Below are 19,130 nucleotides of genomic sequence, written 5' to 3' on the forward strand. Positions count from 1 at the left end.
AAAAGTATCATTGCATTCAAACATTTATTTAAAACATTAATCTCTTAACATTATTTATTGCAGTTGTAATTTTGCAGACTGCATGACTAGGTGTTTTTATATACCAATGGCAATAGGTCTGATTGAACACCTGAATTCAAGAATTAAGAGGTGTGTCCCAATACATTTGTCCATATAGTGTACACACACACACACACACACACACATGCATCCATAAAAAAATATAATAAGCATCCTATGTTACACAGAAGTCATATGGGTTTTGGAACAAGAGGATGAGTAAATCATGATATAATTATCATTTTTGGGGTCAACTATTGCGTTAAGTGTACATTAGTATCCCTAAAGACCATACGAGTTTAAACACCCTAAACTACGAAATAAATAAATAAACCAGAACAACAGAAACAACAGATTATTCGATTAAAGCATGCCATCAAAACGCCGCACTGAAGCAGTAACACCAGAACTCATGCGAAGTACCTCTGTCATTTTTTAACCCCACTTCTTTAGGCCTCTCATCTGCAGTGAAAGAAGGACAAACAGTGAATGATACCCTGCACTTCTGCTTCGAACGAAGACGTGTAAATGTGGCCACTGACGAGAACACATGCTCCACTAAAGCAGCTGGAGGTCAACCGATAGTGAATTTTACCGATAGCGATAACTAGGTTGGCCAACGCTGGCCGATAACTGATTAATCAACCGAAAGTTAAAATAGTTAAAACCGATAGACTGAAAATCACTGTGTGCGACTGTGATAAAGTATGTAGGAGCCCCAATGCGACCCGGGTCTACGGCGTACGCCCTCAGATGAATCTGATAACAGCATATTGGCCAAACAGATTCTGCAATCGCACCAGTGTGTATTAGCGTTTGCACTCTGGAGAGCGTGATGAGAGAGTGTGTTCGTGCAGCGTTGAGCAATGCAGCCAATCACAGACATATCTGTCGAGTTCTTGAGACACAATGGCCAATCAGAGGCGTCTAAGTTAAAACCCCCTCACCGCTCAACACGCTGGAGTTTGTCTAGAGCTGAGTTATGCGACTCGCGAATCCTCTCATTATAACAAAGTACAGACACGATGTAAATAAGAGATTCATCGTGCAGTGTAGACAACTTCATTGATTATAATGGAGGTGTGTGTTGGAAGTGTGTCTCTTATACTCGTGAGCGGCTCATATGAGGTGTTTGTGTGTTTCTGCCTCATTTCTGCTTGAGGTCTACCCTGGTAATCCAGAGTTCTCGCGAGAACACAAGTAGAATTTGCTCAGCGAGTTACTCTGGTGTCGCGTAATGATGCTCATTAAATATGCCCCTCTATCTGAGCTGCACCAATCACATGGGGTTATCTGATATAGGCGAGATGATGACAGCGCTGTGACGTCGAAGTCTTTAGTAAACATTGCAAGATGGCTATGAATGAACACCAGTTGTTTGAAACGGCTTTGGCCGCTACAATGAACGAGCTAGACTTGGCTTTTTATCTAAAAGAGGAACAGAAGACGGCTCTCGAATCCTTCCTTTGCAAGAAGGGCGTTTCTGCTGTTTTGCCGACCGGATACGGCAAGAGTCTAATCTACCAGTTAGCTCCGCTGGTAGCTAAGCGTATGGGGCTTGTTGTTGTGATTGGTCGTAGTGTTATCCAATTACGTGCAGTGAGATTTTCAAATGCATGCTTGGTGCCGCCCCTCGAGCTGGCCGATTTTCATTAGTCGATGCCAGGCCATTACTCTCAGATTTAGGTCTGGATTTCCAGGCTACTTGAGGTCTTGATAAATTGTGGAATTTCTTTGTCGTTTAGAATCCAGTATTGCTGTAATGCTTTTGTCTTTTATGAGTTTAATAAAGAACTCTGTCTCGTCTTCTGTCCAAACATACGCCTCCTCTTTAAAGAATTATCGAATATCTGTAATATCTGTAAAAAACTTGTTTCCATTGTAGTTTTTTGAAATATTCCTTTTGTCAAGTTGCCTGAAAAAGCACCTCATACGAGCGTAAAAATTTTTTTGCGATATACGGGAGTTTTTGCGAAATTTCCATTGGGCGAATTTTCAATTCACAATTTCAATTTGCGCATTTTGAAGGTTAATGAAAACGCAGCTGCTGTTTTCTACAGAGCTGTTTTATAACTGAAGTAGGGATGCACCGATGCATCGGCTGAACATCGGTAACGGGCGATATTTGCCTCGTCAACTGCCATCGGGAAATAAAAATGACATTCGCCGATGATTATATGTGTCATGAACGCTGTGCTCAGGAGAAACTTTTTTTTCCCTCTTTTTATTTGGGCGGGGGGAGATACCGAGACGGAAGAGGGCACCCGCGCACTCTCCTCAGTAACTTAGATTAAACAAAGAAGATGGCGGTCGTGTGGCAATATTTTACAGTTTCAGTGAAAGATCAGCGTTTTGCAGTTTGCAATACGTGTTCCATTAGAAATTTCAAGAGGGGGGGGGCTGTTAGAAAGTCATTTAACACAACAAATCTCATTGGACATTTGAGAAGCAGGCACGAGGCGGTGTACGGCGATTACCTGCAAGCTGACCAAAAACGGAAAAATGAAGCCGCCAAGAAAGCGCAAACCCCCGGTAAGATTCAGACTTCAATTGACACGGCGTTTGAGAAAGCCAAACAGCTGCCTCCAGACAGCGCCAAAGCGAAACAAATAACAAACAAGGTGATGGAGTTCATCGCTTTAGATGACCAGCCTTTCTCTGTAGTGGAGGACGTGGGTTTTCGGAGTCTGATGAAGTTTTTGGAGCCACGCTACACGCTGCCGAGCCGGCGTCACTTTGCCGAGGTCTGTCTCCCCGAAATCCACAACATTGTGGCCACGCACGTTCATGGGCTACTGGCTTGCGACATCGCTGCAATCAGTTTCACCACAGATATATGGAGTTCAGATGTAAGCCCTGTGAGCATGCTTAGCCTCACGGCACAGTGGATTGATAAGGACTTCAACCTGGTGAAGGCAGTATTGCACTCCCAGGAGTTCGCAGGTACCCACTCAGCATCTGCCATCTCGGAGGCATTTGAGAAAATGTTCCAGACGTGGAAAATCGACAAAACCAGAGTGCATGCTGTCGTGAGAGATAATACTAGGAATATGACGAAAGCTATGATGGACAGTGGTCTGGCTAGTTTTGGCTGCATGGCGCACACACTGCAACTGGCAATTCATGACGGTGTTTTTAGCCAGGGCAGCCTCACGGATGTTGTGGCTATTTGCCGAAAAATCGTCGGCCACTTTAAACACTCACCCCTCGCCTATTCACGTCTCCAGGCTGTGCAGATCCAGTTGGGAATGAAACCAAAAAGGCTACAGCAAGATGTTTCCTAGGGGTGTGCATTGGCACTGCCCTCACGATTCGATTCGATTACGATTCACCAGGTAACGATTCGATTCAATTCGATTCTACGATGCATTGCGATGCATCAAAATTCTACTGCACACAACAAGGCAACATTTTCATCAGTCATGAGGCAATACAAGCAGTCAGATATTGAACAACAGATTTTATTGGCTGCTATGTGTGTATTATCACTCTCCTGTATCTTTGACATAAATGTCATTAAATAAAATAAAATGGAATGGTACAGGGTATTGGATATGACATTTTCAAACCTGAAAAAGAAAGCATAAATCACTGCTTTCAGTGCTTTGAATGATAAATGTTTCTCTTCTCTCTGCTTGAGAACCATTTGAAATTAAATTTCAACTTTATTGTCCAACTCAAGGCCAGAAAATAAACAGTGTAGGGTGTAACGGTTCACAAAATTCATGGTTCGGTTCAATACGATACACTTGTGTCACGGTTCGGTACGTTTTCGATACAGAAAAAAGAAAGAAATGCCAGAGAAATTTCCTTGATTTTCTTTTTATTCTTTTTTTATTAGAACTAACATCATAAAGTTTTTTCTTTGAGCAATGATGGAGCTATAATTGACTCTTCTTAGGAGCATATAAAACAAAACAGCTCCTTGGAAAAAATGTAATGTAATATTTTGTGCTTATAAACAAATGTTTATTTTAGTTCAGATTAACATTTGAGGGCAGCAATGTTATTCATAATGTCGAAATAAATCCGACATAACGTTACTTGAAAGCATTATAGCCTACTATTCCTGCCAAACTTCCAAAGTTGCAGTTAGTGTTGCTACAGTAAATCCATGGTGAATATTGCAGATCTGTGGACACTGGATAGTTCATTCACGTCACAATGTTTCTTCCTGGTTTCCACGTCAGCGCTGTTTGATCCGTTAATAACGGAGAAATGTGAATGTTTCTCACTAGATCTCGCAGCGATGTTATTACTTTAGTGGCGAGTTCAAATGCTTTCTTTACTGGATCTCTTAGCGTTGTGTAGTAGCCTATAAGATCGGCTCGCGCTGCGTTGGTCCAAACTGATTAACAGTCCGTCACGAGTAGCTCAGTTTCGTTCCGCTTACATTGCGTTTGCCATTTGATGTTGTGGTCGCGCCAGCGTCTACATTATGAGCGCGCTCGCGACGCGCTTACATTTGAAATAACCGTTCGGTTTGAAAATGCGTGCCTTGTACCGAACGGTTTAATACGAATACGCGTACCGTTACACCCCTAAAACAGTGACATAATCGATTATGGCACTTTGCCGCATCGATGCTGAATCGTGCATGCCCCGCATTGCGATGCATCGCCGAATCGATTATTGTTGACACCACTAATGTTTCCATTTGCTGGAATAGTACATTTTATATGATGGAGAGCTTGCTGGAACAAAAGCGCGCACTTGCTACATATGCCGCAGACTACGACCTCCCGGCCACTCTCAGTGCGCACCAGTGGCAATTAATTGAAAACTTTATAACACTCCTCTCCCCATTTGAACAGTTGACGAGAGAAGTTAGCTCATCAGAAGCATCCGCTGTAGATGTCATCCCCTCTGTGACAGCCCTGAGACGTCTTCTGAGTAAGCAGGCTGACACAGACCATGGCGTTAAAACAACAAAGACCTCATTATTAGAGGCTGTAAATAGACGCTTCGATCAAATCCAGTACGATCCCATGTTCTGCATTGCCACCTATTTGGATCCCAGATACAAGGATCATTACTTTGATGAGGATGTTAAACAACGCGCTCGAGAAATACTTGAGGCACACCTGTTGCCGGTGCAGAGGATGGGACGCGCGATGGAGAGCGCGCACATCACACAGAGCGCAAGAGGCAATGATCCGACAGAGCAGGGCCCTCCCTGCATGATGTGTTTGAGGAGATTCTGGAAGAAAATGGACCAGAGAGGACAAGTACCTCTGTATCCCAACAACTGGGTATTTTCCTGGCAGAGACCACTATTCCCAGAGGTGAGAGCGCACTCTGCTATTGGAGAACTAACCACCTGCGTTTTCCAGAACTCGCACAAATGGCACGCAAATACCTTAGTGCGCCATGCACCAGCACCGAGAGTGAGCGGTTATTCAGCTCTGTGTCTCATGTCTTGGATGAAAAGAGAAATAGGCTTTGCTGTGACAAGGCAGAGATGCTTACCTTTGTAAAGAAAAACATGCATCTTATTAAGAAGTAGGGGAGAGATACAGCAGCTGACTTATGTGTCATTAATGATCAGAAGTGGAGGTACTGTTTTTGTTTTATAAGATGCCCCATGTTCCAGCCTGTGAGTTCTGAAACACTGTAATGTTTTATTCTGTATGAAAAATACACAAGGTGAAAGATAGCCCTATTTATGTTTGTATTTATGAATAACATTATTTATTTATATAACATTATTTATTTATTTTAATAACATTATTTATTTATTTCACTTGTTTTTGCATTTACACTTGATGTATTTTTTTTTTATTTATCAGAAAAATATTTTTTATTGGGCCATGAAAATAATCTCATTGAGTAAGTTTTTGTTTATCAGGCTAAAACCACTCAAATAATTTTGTTGGGCAATGTACTGAAACAATCTTTTCATTGATTAGTTAGCAGTCAAAGGTTTTTGAATGTTATTTTTCAGAAAAGAACTTGTCATAAATAAGGTTATAACTAATGTCAACCAGAAAGTGACATTAAAGGTTGTTTTTGTTTCATAAATTGGTCTGATTGAATTTGTGCTCATTCTAGGATAGTGTGATCAAGAGCCGAAAGACTTGTATGTTTCCATGGCACAAAAGAAGGAATAAATAACAAAAAGAAAAAACATCGGCCATCGGCCAAGTTGTTATGTTAAACATCGGAATCGGTATCGGCCCAGAATTTCCCAATCGGTGCATCCCTAAACTGAAGAAAATAATAATTTCATATTCGATGATCTTTACACAGTTGAAACTAAGTCAACACTGAACTGACTTTAGCTGAACGATGACACGACTTTCTTTTTAGAGCTGCAGAATTGCTGTAAACACTTTTGTCCATATAGTGTACACACACACACACACACACACACACACACACATCCATAAAACATATAACAAGCATCCTATGTTACACAGAAGTCATATGGGTTTTGGAACAAGAGGATGAGTAAATCATGATATAATTATCATTTTTGGGGTCAACTATTGCGTTAAGTGTACATTAGTATCCCTAAAGACCATACGAGTTTAAACACCCTAAACTACGAAATAAATAAATAAACCAGAACAACAGAAACAACAGATTATTCGATTAAAGCATGCCATCAAAACGCCGCACTGAAGCAGTAACACCAGAACTCATGCGAAGTACCTCTGTCATTTTTTAACCCCACTTCTTTTGGCCTCTCATCTGCAGTGAAAGAAGGACAAACAGTGAATGATACCCTGCACTTCTGCTTCGAACGAAGACGTGTAAATGTGGCCACTGACGAGAACACATGCTCCACTAAAGCAGCTGGAGGTCAACCGATAGTGAATTTTACCGATAGCGATAACTAGGTTGACCAACGCTGGCCGATAACTGATTAATCAACCGAAAGTTAAAATAGTTAAAACCGATAGACTGAAAATCACTGTGTGCGACTGTGATAAAGTATGTAGGAGCCCCAATGCGACCCGGGTCTACGGCGTACGCCCTCAGATGAATCTGATAACAGCATATTGGCCAAACAGATTCTGCAATCGCACCAGTGTGTATTAGCGTTTGCACTCTGGAGTTAAAGAGTGGTAAGTTAAAACCCCCAATTTAGCAACATAGGGATAATTAGGTTGCGAAGGTCTTGAGACAGCTCTTTGCTTTTACCCATCATGAGATGTGTCTTGTGTGACACCTTGGCAATGAGACCTTTTTGTAGGCCATCATTTGGGACTGAACCAGCTGTTATTAATTTCCACTGACAGGGGGCTGGATTGCTTTTTAATTACTGTAAGAGTTCAGCAGTCTTGGCTTTCCATGCCTGTTTGCGCCTCCCTTTCTTCATGTGTTCAATACTTTTTCCCTGTGTCATTTCACATTATTACACATAACTTAATTTCTGAACTTATTTTTGTTTGTTTCTTTGTATGTATGGCTTACTTGGGTTGTTACCAACATCTGGTGAAAATTTCATGTCAATAGCACCTTTGGAAATATATTTACTGAGAAAAATGATGACGTGTTCAATACTTATTTCCCCCGCTGTAGAAATATAGCAATATGGATATCACAACGGCTTAATATAGGCCTAACTGGAGTCATGAGCAAAAGACAAAGAGAAAATCACTCACGGCTCTTCCCAGCAAGCAATTTTGTGTTTAAAAGACGTCTAATAGCCGTCCAACACAGACGTCTAGGCTAAAACAAGGCAACATTTAGGCTAATAGACGTCTAAACTGGGGTTGCAAAGGGGCGGAAAATTTCCGGTAAATTTCCATGGGAAGTTAAGCTGGGGAATTTTGGAAATATTCCATATTACCACGGCAACCGCTTGCGCGTCCACTCTGAAAGTAACTGTACACATAAGAGATGGATAGATACATTATTTAAGGTTATTTCTATTCGTTAGAATATTGATATCTGAACTTGTTGTCAAGTAAGCCCCGTTGCGAGCATGTGCGTCTCTCTAAACGTTCAGTGTGCTTCACTGCTCTAGTTGACTTCTGCACCTTCCCCCCCGAAAATATCACGTTCATTTTGAAAACGTAATTCCTTTTGTGGATCCTCTTGGTCATTCTTCATGTTTCTTTGACAAATATCAGTGTCTCAGTCTCGCGCACGCTGCACGTGAGTTAACCACGCCTACTTATTTACATGTTGCGGTATACACGGAATAAAAAAATCTGTTACGGTTGACATTTTCTTCCGCGGTAACGACCATCATACCGCCCAGCCCTACTTATGTGGTAAATAAAGTTATGCTAGCTTATTTAGCATCTAACTTATCAGCTTGCTATCTACTAGATGAATACATTTGTATGTGATATTTGCAATTTAAACATTTAATAAATATATTTCCCCATAATATCATTAAAACTTACTTCACTTTGTTTAGTCCACAGGCTCAAATGTGTGCCTTCAATAGTCTTGTGCTTTGGGCTTCTGTACATGTGATGGAGGGCATGCACAGTGCCAGTAGGGGGTGTGGTCTCCATAGCCATGCAGTAAGCAGTGTGCTATGTGCATGTGATTGAGGAATGGCATGGATATTCAAGTGTATTTGAATGGCATCTGTTTGTTTTAGTCAAGATTATGCTAAAATATACTTTCCTCAACTATATTTAAGTTCCCTATGAAGAGCCAACCTTCAACTTTGAAAATTCCCAGTTTATTCCCGTTTATTCCCATAAATTCCTGTTAATTCCCATGGAAAGTTTCTATCTTCGAAAATTCCCAGAATTTTGCAACCCTAGTCTAAACCAGACCCAAGAACAGACTAGTCATCAATTAGACAAAGAAATGAAACCAAACACCTTGTAATCACTGTTTACTTGCTTTCATGATGGAATATTAAAGGTGCATTGCGCAACATTTCATGTTAAAAATACCCGTTTTTCTAACCCATACATGCTTAAACAATTGCCTGATGGGCTGAATGAGCCCTTCTATGATCACTGCGATTGCCTCTATAATCCTGTACAGTAAAATAAATAAGAGGGATTCGGGACGGAATCGACTGGGCGTGACGTCATGCGCGTTCACGCTCACCTGGCTATGTCTGGCAGGTTTGTGTGTTCGCCGCCATTATCCGCATCAGCGAAGACAACTCAAGCGACTTTTGCAAAAGTAGAAGATGAATTCAAAGAGACCGGCTTCTAGTTCATCCCAAACCCCAACGCAAACTCCACGTAACCGCGTGCACAACTCTGGTTGCAGTTTCGCGTGTCGCCAGAAGGGGGCATAGTTCTGCAAAAACTCAGAGACTTGCGCAATGCACCTTTAAACATCTCGCAAGTTATTCTGGTGAAAACGACATGTAACCAAACTCAAGGTTATTTTGTGTAGAAGTGTGTTCCTCACAGCCGGACTATATCGGGCCTGTAGTTAACCAGGACAGAGAAATGGCTGAATAACTTTTGTAGCTTTAATAAGAATCAGGATATATTTAATTCATACAGTGAAAACTAAGCCGTGTTTTATTTTTACATTTGATTATTCAGTTTGTGTTGTTAAATAACCCTAATGTAGGATAACCTGACCCCCTGACCCCCGAGGTTTACACTGATGTTAAATAACCCTAATGTAGGATAACCTGAAGCCCTGAACCCCGAGGTTTACACTGATGTTAAATAACCCTAATGTAAGATAACCTGAACCCCTGAACCCCGAGGTTTACACTGATGTTAAATAACCCTAATGTAGGATAACCTGACCCCCTGACCCCCGAGGTTTACACTGATGTTAAAATAACACTTCTTATATACAGTAAAACACTGATGTTCACTGGCAGAAGTTTAGGGATGTTTTCTCGTCACAAAAATAATGTGAAACACATATGTAGGTTAAATAATTGTAAATATGTTTTAAAGATAATTTAAGTTAATTTTACACACTTTAAGCATTATCGTATCGCATATCGAGTTATCGCATTTTTCTCCAATATCGTGCAGCCCTACACTGCATTTCAACATCACACACACACACACAACCTTCTCTATATCAAGACTGCAACATGCAGGGATCCACACACTCATGCATTACACGGAGTGACGCTTCCTGAAATCTCCTGAAAGTGTCAATCATGTCACGATGAACCCACTTCAGTCGAGCACGGGTGCAAGAGCCAATCAGAATGAAGTGCTTCTTTAAAGACCTCAAGCAACACAAAATCACGGAAACGCTACGACTCGCATCTTTCTGCAGCTTTCTCCGTGCAATCAAACACACCAGACAAGCAGAAAAGCCACACAAAGCCACACAATATCTTTACATGTGATCTGGGAGTGAGCTTGGATGCTCTTTTCCTCCGGCGCCACATGTTTTCTCAAGGCTTTTTCCTTAGTCGCCACAGTCCTGTTCTCTGAAGAGGAGAAAGTTATCAGAATAATACAGATAAACAGATACGCTGACTCTCAGCAGTCGATGTCACCTTCATTTATACAGCGCTTTCAGCAATATAGACCGTTTCACAGCAGCTTTACAGTGATAACAGGAGATTACAGTAACAGAGAGTGTTTGGCTTTACAGCAGATCTAGAATAAAGTTATTGTCCAGATAAAGTTAGTTTTGATGTGGCCGTTATTAAACACTGTATAAAGCCAAGTTCTTCACAATTACCTGACATAAATGTGCATTGCACTAGCAGATTTGACGTTGATTTGACGTTTGACATTTTGATGTTGACCTCGCTAGTACAAAGAGCAGTTACAAGGCAAGCCAACAACATCAAATGACAGGAAACCTCAAAAGCAGAAGCTCGTCTGCATAAAGTTCATGAAAACAAGACCGGAAAAGCTCATGGTCAGACCACATCCTTATCTCACGTGAGTGTCTGAGAGAGTGTGTGTGTGTGTGTGTGTAAGAGAGAGAGATAGAAAGCAATTTTAGACATGAAGGGGAAAAAACACAGACACAAATAAATCTCACTCACCCAACAGAACTCTGGCATCTTGTACATCAAAGTCTCCGTCGCCGTCGGCATCATAAACTCCTCCGAGCGCACCTTTCGTTGACCAGGGAGAGAAGAAAAGACTTGTTAAAGTCTGCACTGAACACGAGATAACTTCAGGCTTGTACAGCGTTAGAAATAAATTCCTAATTTCATCCATTTTCTGGCGGCCAAACCAAGAGATTTTGCTTTGTCATCCAAACACACACTGCAGTTCGCTGAAGTTTGGTCTTCTCTCGCCGCGTTTGCCTTTGGCTGGCATTATGCTGATATTTCACATTGTGACATGGACGTTTGCAACGTGATATAGGCGCTTTAGGCCGGTCTGGATCAGTGTGTTCTCTGTTAGACAGAATAAATCCCTTTAGTGGGACACTGTGAGATCTTATACACACACACACACAGATTCTATTACACACTAAAGGAAAAGGAAAGTGTTAAAAAGCAGAATATGACCGTTTTAATAAAGCCCATGGATTCTGGGCTGTCGTGTCTCATGGATCTGCATGAACCATTTAAAGACCCTCTGTGGTTTAAATCCATGTATGTCTATGTTTTGTTTCTTATCTGCTTTAAGACAAAGCATGTGTAAGTTCATAAGTCGACACCATTGCTGAGTATTTCCTCCTTAAAACTGCAGTGAACCAAAGACAGTCTCAAACACACGCTTTGAAATCGCTGGTGTTTCTGACGTCACAAACTACCTTGTAACCAATCAGATCAACGTGTGATCGTCAACCAGTGGATCTCTGAGCTGAGTGAGTGAGTGGAGGCGGGGCTCATTTGCATATTCATAGAACCACGAATACTTAATGAGGCAAGGGTGTCGAGTTACATTCAAGATATTTTAAGGCGTGACGTATGTCTTAAATATGTAATTTCGGTGATCAAAGATGAGTTTTAGGAGGTAAAATGATCGACTATAGGGGGACTTTAAGTGTTAAAAAAAATTAAGAAGAAATGTTTTTAAAGGTACTGACCAACCACACTGTTGTAGTCGACGAGGTCGAACCACACGATTCCCACAGAGAGCCAAGCGCCGAGAAGAGCCAGAACCAGCAGCCAGCTGAAGAAAGAGTTTCCCTCACTCTTCTTCTCACTCTTCGTGACTGTGTTCCCAACTGGAGACTCTGAGGACACACACACACACACACACACACAATCAGATGCTACACACAAACTACTGTATCTGTCAGCTGTCATTCCAAGCTGAATATGAACTAAAGGCTCAGAAATACTTCAAGCGAAATCGAAGAACTGGTGTGACGTCACTCCACACAACATCAGGCCGAGACGAAGTTCGAAACAGCAACAATAAAGTACAAATACAATATAAATACTTTACTTTACTTTGAAGTTTATTTGCTTTGGTACTATTTTCACAATTCAAGATGGTCATTTTACAAAACTCTCACAACAGATCAAAAACATTTCAGCATTTCTTAATTTATTACAGTACACAAAATCACAAAGTATTCTTTTCACTGCAGATAATAAGTAGAGATGCACCGATATGAAAATTTCGGTCGATACGGATAACCGATAACTCTTTATATTTGAAAGCCGATCACCGATATATCGGCCGATAAATCTAAATCCCAATTTTTATATAATTTTTTAAAGCCTGATTGCAAAAACAAAAGTCTCAACAATAAAAGCCACGTCCCAAACACACTATTATGATGTTCTCATGATCATTTTATGTAGCCGATATGACAGACTTGCAGACGTTGAACTGTATTTCCTTTTTTGAAGTGATTTCAATCATATTTCAAGCAAATCAAACCCATCATGTTGAACAGTCGCATCTGAAGCGTCTCTTCAGACATAATACATTATTCATCATTATTAAGCGTCATAATACATTATTTATCAGCTTTAATATATCGGCCAAATTCTCTTATCGGGCCGATATCGATAACACAAAAAATAATAAGTGTTTTTTCTATATAACCTTTTCATTCACAGTAACCACATTTTATATGCAGTGCTGCAGTGTGCAGAGAGACTCCGCCCACACGCTCTTCTGATTGGCTGTGATTTATGATTGATTTTGACGCATCTCATAGTTTTGTCGGTGTCAGCATTCAGAAAACCTAAAGTTTTATAAGTTTGGAACGACATGAGGCGAGTAAATGGAGACAATTTTCTTCTTAGGGTGAACTAACCCAATAATATTTAAATAAATAGCTTAATCTTTGAAAGTACATGTAACACCCTGAAAAGAGGTCAAAAAAAAAAAAAATGGAAAAGCTCCAGGGAATGGTTCACTGGCAGAGGCGAATAACAAAGGATTAAAAAAACCATAGGGATTGTATTACACTTGACTGGGAAGGTCATCTGTATGTTCAATGCACTGACAGACACGTGCTCATTCTCTAACCGGCTCTCTTTTACAGTCTAAACACAGAAGGGGCGTGGCTACATACATGTGGGCGTTACCTCAGAAGATTGACAGGGCCGGTAAAATTAGCATCGCAATGATTAGTCAGTCCAAACACAAGCAATTATCAAATGAAATCAGTTCATGAGTAAAAACAACACAGGAGTCGTTCCAAGCAAAACTACAATGGCATGTGTGAAGTGTACATGCAATAAACAAGCTCACTTTTCAGGACACAAACACACAAGAGATGAACTTTAGACGCTCACACCAGTTCAACAACCCCGTATGAAACGTTACACTCTATCTGGCCGTGTAACGCACGAGATTTCGCTCACACAGCACACCAGCAAAAACACTGAGCACAACATGGACTCTACCTGTGTGTTTGTCTCCGTCTACACTGGTTTCTCCCATCCTGGTGGGTTTATAGTTTTTGCAAACAAAACTGCAAAAGAATGAAGCACTCACATGAAGCACTTCTCACTGGTTTAGCTGCAACACGATATATGCACTGCCTCCTGGGTATTTTTAGTGCCGCTGTACACACACCCTCTTTTGGACCTCATATGGGGACAACAGTTATAGCTAAACACACACACACACACACACACACACACACACACACACACACTAACACAATTGACCCTTCGCTAGGCCCGCCTCTCAACGTTTCATCCCATCATTTCCCAGCATTCTGTAGGAAACTTATTCCAGCAAACTTAAAACGTCAACTTTTCAAAATATTGAAAAGTTTTTGAACGATTTCACACCTAAAATAATAATAAAAAAAAACTACGTAACCAAAATAAAATAAATGTTGATAAATGTATAAGAACATTTTTTTCTTATTGTTTTTCGAACCAATTTGGCATGTATGATTTAAGTAGTCAAAGAACATTAAAGGTGAACTAAGTAACTTTTTTACCTTAACTGAATAGCTTCGGAGTCATTGGAATGGTTATATTACTTATTTCGGGTTGAATGGTAGTCGTTTCGCACCCCCCTGGTGCCCGTGAGTGGAAAATACGCACTTGCAAAGCGTCAGGAAGTCTCGCGTGATATCAGGTCTCGCGATGTAAACAATTGCTTTACGGCCAAAAGAAATCTGCTAAAATGCCGTCATTATTGCGCTCCCTCACGCTGTCCGAACCCGAAGGAAGAAGACGTTTTAAAGAATGTCCCATCTGCTTTGATGTCGTTGATCTGCTAGCCTCTGGTGTCTGAGAATCACCAACGAGTTTTTACAACAGTGTTGTCAAATATCTATTCCGAAGCTGTGGGGGAGCTCTAGAGAGAAACCTGCGAGCAAAAAGCCAGAATACAGCGAAGAAATCCCGAAACTACTGAGCCCTGCTTTAATATCGCGCGTTTACAACGAAAACAAAACCAGACTAAATTGCAAATTTTGTGAGATGTTATATTTAGGTGATAAAATAATGTAATCTGCACAAAGGAATAAGACGCTTAAAAATGTTTTTGGGTCATTCTTAACCCCGGGTCATTCTTAACCCCTGGTCATTCTTAACCCCGGGTCATTCTTAACCCCTGGTCATTCTTAACCCCTGGTCATTCTTAACCCCTGGTCATTCTTAACCCCGGGTCATTCTTAACCCCGGGTCATTCTTAACCCCTGGTCATTCTTAACCCCTGGTCATTCTTAACCCCTGGGTCATTCTTAACCCCGGGTTAACCGAATCCTGGGTTTTCTTCACGCTGCTCGGGGTTAACAATTAATCCTGGGTATTCATAAACTGGCATTCACTGTACATTCCTAAATCATGGGTTATTGTTCTTATTTGCGTATCTGAGGCATCAGTGTCATTGATTGAATGAACTGAGACCCGTTTAAAAACCTCAAGCGTTGCGCGTCCTCGTATTACCGTCTGTACTATCGAGTTTATAATGATGGGCTTTTTGGACTATAAAAGCAAGAATTTATTCACTCAAATTGTTGCGTTTTCTGTCAACATTTGACATGTTTACTCCCAAATGCTGAATTAACTGTTTAATATACAAAGCGTTTACGTGACTGTCCAAAGAACGTAAATATGAGTACGCGATTGCTTGTCTGTTGCTAAACCGCTAGCTGTAACATTCGAACACTGTACTAGTTTGGCTTTGTCACCACAATGCGGGTTTAACACAGCAAAAGCACTAGAGATGCAGTGATATGAACATTTTGGTCGATACCGATAACCGATAATTCTTTATATCTGAAAGCCGATAGCCGATATATTGGCCGATAAATCTAAATCCAAATTTTTATATCATTTTTGAGAGCCTGATTACAAAAGCAAAAGTCTCACCATTAAAATACACATCCCAAACACACAATTATGATGCTCTCATTATAATTTTATGTAGACGATCGAGAAAGGGACTCAATACACAACGATTCCAAAAGACGCAATCGTTCATTGATGCTCATGACAGATTTGCAGACGTCGGAACTGTATTTTCCTTTTTTGAAGTGATTTCAATCATATTTCAAGCAATTCAGAACCGTCATGTTGAACAGTGCGCATCTGAATTGTCTGAGCTGAAGGAAATAATACATTATTTTTCGGCTTTATTTTCTTCAACCAAATTTTCTTATTGGGCCAAATTACGGATAACATTAAAAATGAACATTTATCGGCCGATACCGATATGGTGGCCGATTTATCGTGCATACCTAGTTTTAACCCTGATCCGAGGCAGGGTTTCATAACCCTGGGTAAAAGCGGTGCTAAACCCTACTTTTAAATTACTAGTGTGAAACGCTCCTTTACCCAGGGTTAAAAGCGGGGTTTAGAGCGCCGATAACCCAGGGTTAAGCAAGCGCAAGTGTGAAAAGGCTTTATTAGTGTTAACTTCGCATTGCGGCGCCAAACTTGTACAGTGTGAAAGGAAGTGATGTTAGAATGTTATGACAAGATGCTTAGCAACCGACAGCCAATCGCGTGCCTCATCTAAACACTGTAACAGTGTAACAGCATTTTCAGCGTTTAATGAGGAAACATGTCAAATGCTGACAGAAAACACGACTATTTTAATGCAATGTTTAATTTTATAGTCCAATAAGCCCATTTAGTATAAACTCGATATTACAGTTGGTAATACAATGCTTGAGCTTTTATGTAAACAGGTCACGTGCTGCGTTCGTCCAATCAATGACACTGACACCGCAAATATGCAAATAAGAACGTTAACCCCGCGTTTATCAATGTACAGTCAAGTCAAGTACCCTTTATTAATATAGCGCTTTTTACAATAAAGATTGTTTCAAAGCAGCTTTTACAGTGATAACAGGAAAATAATGCAACAAAGTTTGTTTCTGTACAGCAGATCTTGAAGAAAATAGCGTCAGTGATGGCTCATGTACAGTGTGAAACAGCAGGTTATGAATAAAGGTGAAGCAAGAAAACCCAAGATTCTGTTAACCCAGGGTTTAGGATGACCCAGGTTTAACTATTTCAAGTGTGAAAAGCCCTACTGTTTACGTTTAAATCAGGGAAATCAGGGCAAAAACTTTAAAAGAAATGCTCATTACTAATGCATGTCTTTTTAACTAAAAAAAACTCGATCTACTCCGTCTGTGTTTTGATCATCGTAGTGAATCCGATACAGTCTCTGACAAAAAATGCAAATTTTCTCAGCTTTTTGCTCAAAATGTTGCTTTTTTATTAAACGTACCCACATTCAAATGAAGCTAATAATAACACTTTTGTTTGTTTGTTTGAAAGCAGTGGGTCTATTCTTTCTTTTGATATATTGTGTGTTCAGATATTCATAAAATATTCAGGAGCCATTAAACTTTTGTGAAAATTATCAAAAATGCTGGCGGTGACTAGCAACTTTATTTATCTTTTTTCTCTCAAAGATGCTGGCGGAGAAAGAGTTAAACTGCTACGGTCCATTTCTAAAGCATATCATATCTCTAATAACACTTTACTATGAAACTGAACACTTTTGGTGATATATCTTTCAACTGCAATTCAGAGGCAGAAAGAGTGTGTATTAAAGCGTTCAATCTTTGCAGCCTCTATCATTGAATCCCGTTCTCGATCAAAACACTGTCACTGTGTGCATAACACGCTGTTCTGATATTAATATTAATACTGCATGATGAAAAGCGTGTGTATTCGGGCTCCGCATAAAGAACAACGCGTTTGTTTGAAGCGAGATCGGAAGGATCGTTACCTTTCCTGGCCTGACTGCGAACGGGTTTCTTCTTCTTCATGATAGGAGAGTTTGAAGAGTTTTAGTTCTGCATGACCAAAGGCTCTTGTTCTTCCTCCTTCTTCTTCTCCTCCTCTTTCTTCTTCTTCCTCTTTGGAGAATTGGTGTTTTCCCAGCACACACACACACTCCGCCACCTACTGTTCCTCTTCCTCATCCATGAGCTTCGCATATTCTTCAACATTTTTACACACATTATTACACTGTAATTCTGTCAGAAATTATTCTAAGTTTGGTTTCTTTTTCACCTTGTAATGACAGAATCTCCCGAAAATAATTAAGAAATGTATAGGCAAGTACACAATAAGATTGACATCATTGTATTGAAAGAACAGTAAAATGTTGTTTTCTTCAAGGGAAAGATTAATCAGTTTTCTGATTCTGATCTTTTTTTTTTAACAAGATTACAGAAAATGTGGGAATATTATGTTTCTGGTTAATTAATTAATCATTTTAAGTATTTTGATAATATAATCGTGACAGGATAGCCTATAGCCTATTCTTTGAATATTTTTGAAAGTTACCTCTAATTTGATCAGTTTTAAAGTATTGAATATATTGATTTCATACTTGTTTTCAATATAGGCCTACTGTATATTATATGATATATCATACTGAAGACCATAACAGTGTTGTGTTCTCAATGTCTCAATGTTCATTGTCATACACACGTGATTTTATGTCTTTCCAAGTTAAAAAGTATAAAAGTATGGAGTTATATTAAAGTAGAAGAATTTATAATTATATTAATAGGGTCAAGCACCACTTGTTGTATGTTCTTATTATTTTCCACCTTCTTCCCATAGAACCGCTTGTGGGAAAATGATGAGATTTGGCACACAGATAGAGGACAGTGTGAACATTAATCACAGCAAATCTGAAGTCTCTTACTCCCTCTAGCGCCACCAACTGGACAAATGTTGCTCTCGTGTTTATGCTAATAACTTTTGAACCGTAAGGCCTAGAAACAAAATTCAAACATTTTTATTGATTTGCTCAATTTGCTACGGCATTTTCTGTCATGAACATTTTTAATTTTCTGAAAAATCTACTTTTTCTGAACTCGTCCAAGATGGTTCGTCCGATTTTCACCAGAAATGTCTGACATAATTTTTAGACCATGCTGGCTAAAAGTTATTAAAAGATTTTTGATAAACCAAAGCATTCTTGAATAACGTGTGGACGAATTCGGCAAAGAACATGTAAAAAAAGTTTTGCACACTTTAGAGTATTGCATGCCTATATAAAATACTATTTTTGCTTATAACTTCTGAACGGTTTGTCCAAAAATCTAAAAACTCATAAAAAATAAAAAAAACATGATCGAAACCCAACTATTTTGGGCATCGGCCATTTTGAATTTTGTCATAAAATACTGTAGGCCTATTTTATGAATGCATCAACGTATTGTTATCGTTCATCGGCACCATGCCCTGAAGATACTCACAAAGTTGAGTAAAATAATATGAACACAAATATAATAGCGTTTGATTAATTTAGCTGATTATAATAAAAACATTATTTTATTTAATTTTT

At 39.8% G+C, this 19,130-nt stretch overlaps 1 protein-coding gene across 7 annotated transcripts in view; it reads right to left on the reverse strand.

Moving 5' to 3' along the window:
• Positions 1-17,729, reverse strand: part of unm_hu7910 (un-named hu7910) — a 52,670-nt gene extending 34,941 nt beyond the window's left edge. For 2 of the 7 annotated variants that reach the window (XR_014626901.1, XM_084405440.1), the window contains exons 1-3: positions 17,556-17,698; positions 11,968-12,117; positions 10,970-11,041 (exon numbers count right to left, since the gene is read on the reverse strand). Coding sequence is in view for 6 of the 7 variants with exons in the window: in XM_084405440.1 (XP_084261566.1) it covers positions 10,970-11,041; positions 11,968-12,117; positions 17,556-17,595 (262 nt within the window). In the remaining variant the exon portion in view is untranslated. Of the gene's footprint in view, positions 1-483; positions 523-6,714; positions 6,754-10,309; positions 10,400-10,969; positions 11,042-11,967; positions 12,118-13,750; positions 13,930-17,555 lie in introns of those variants that run through there. The other 5 variants (XM_084405436.1, XM_084405437.1, XM_084405438.1 and 2 more) reach the window with 5 other exon arrangements.
• Positions 17,730-19,130: the final 1,401 nt, after the last annotated feature.

Source organism: Rutilus rutilus (genome assembly GCF_951802725.1).
Source record: "Rutilus rutilus genome assembly, chromosome: 3".
Taxonomy (NCBI): Eukaryota; Metazoa; Chordata; class Actinopteri; order Cypriniformes; family Leuciscidae; genus Rutilus; species Rutilus rutilus.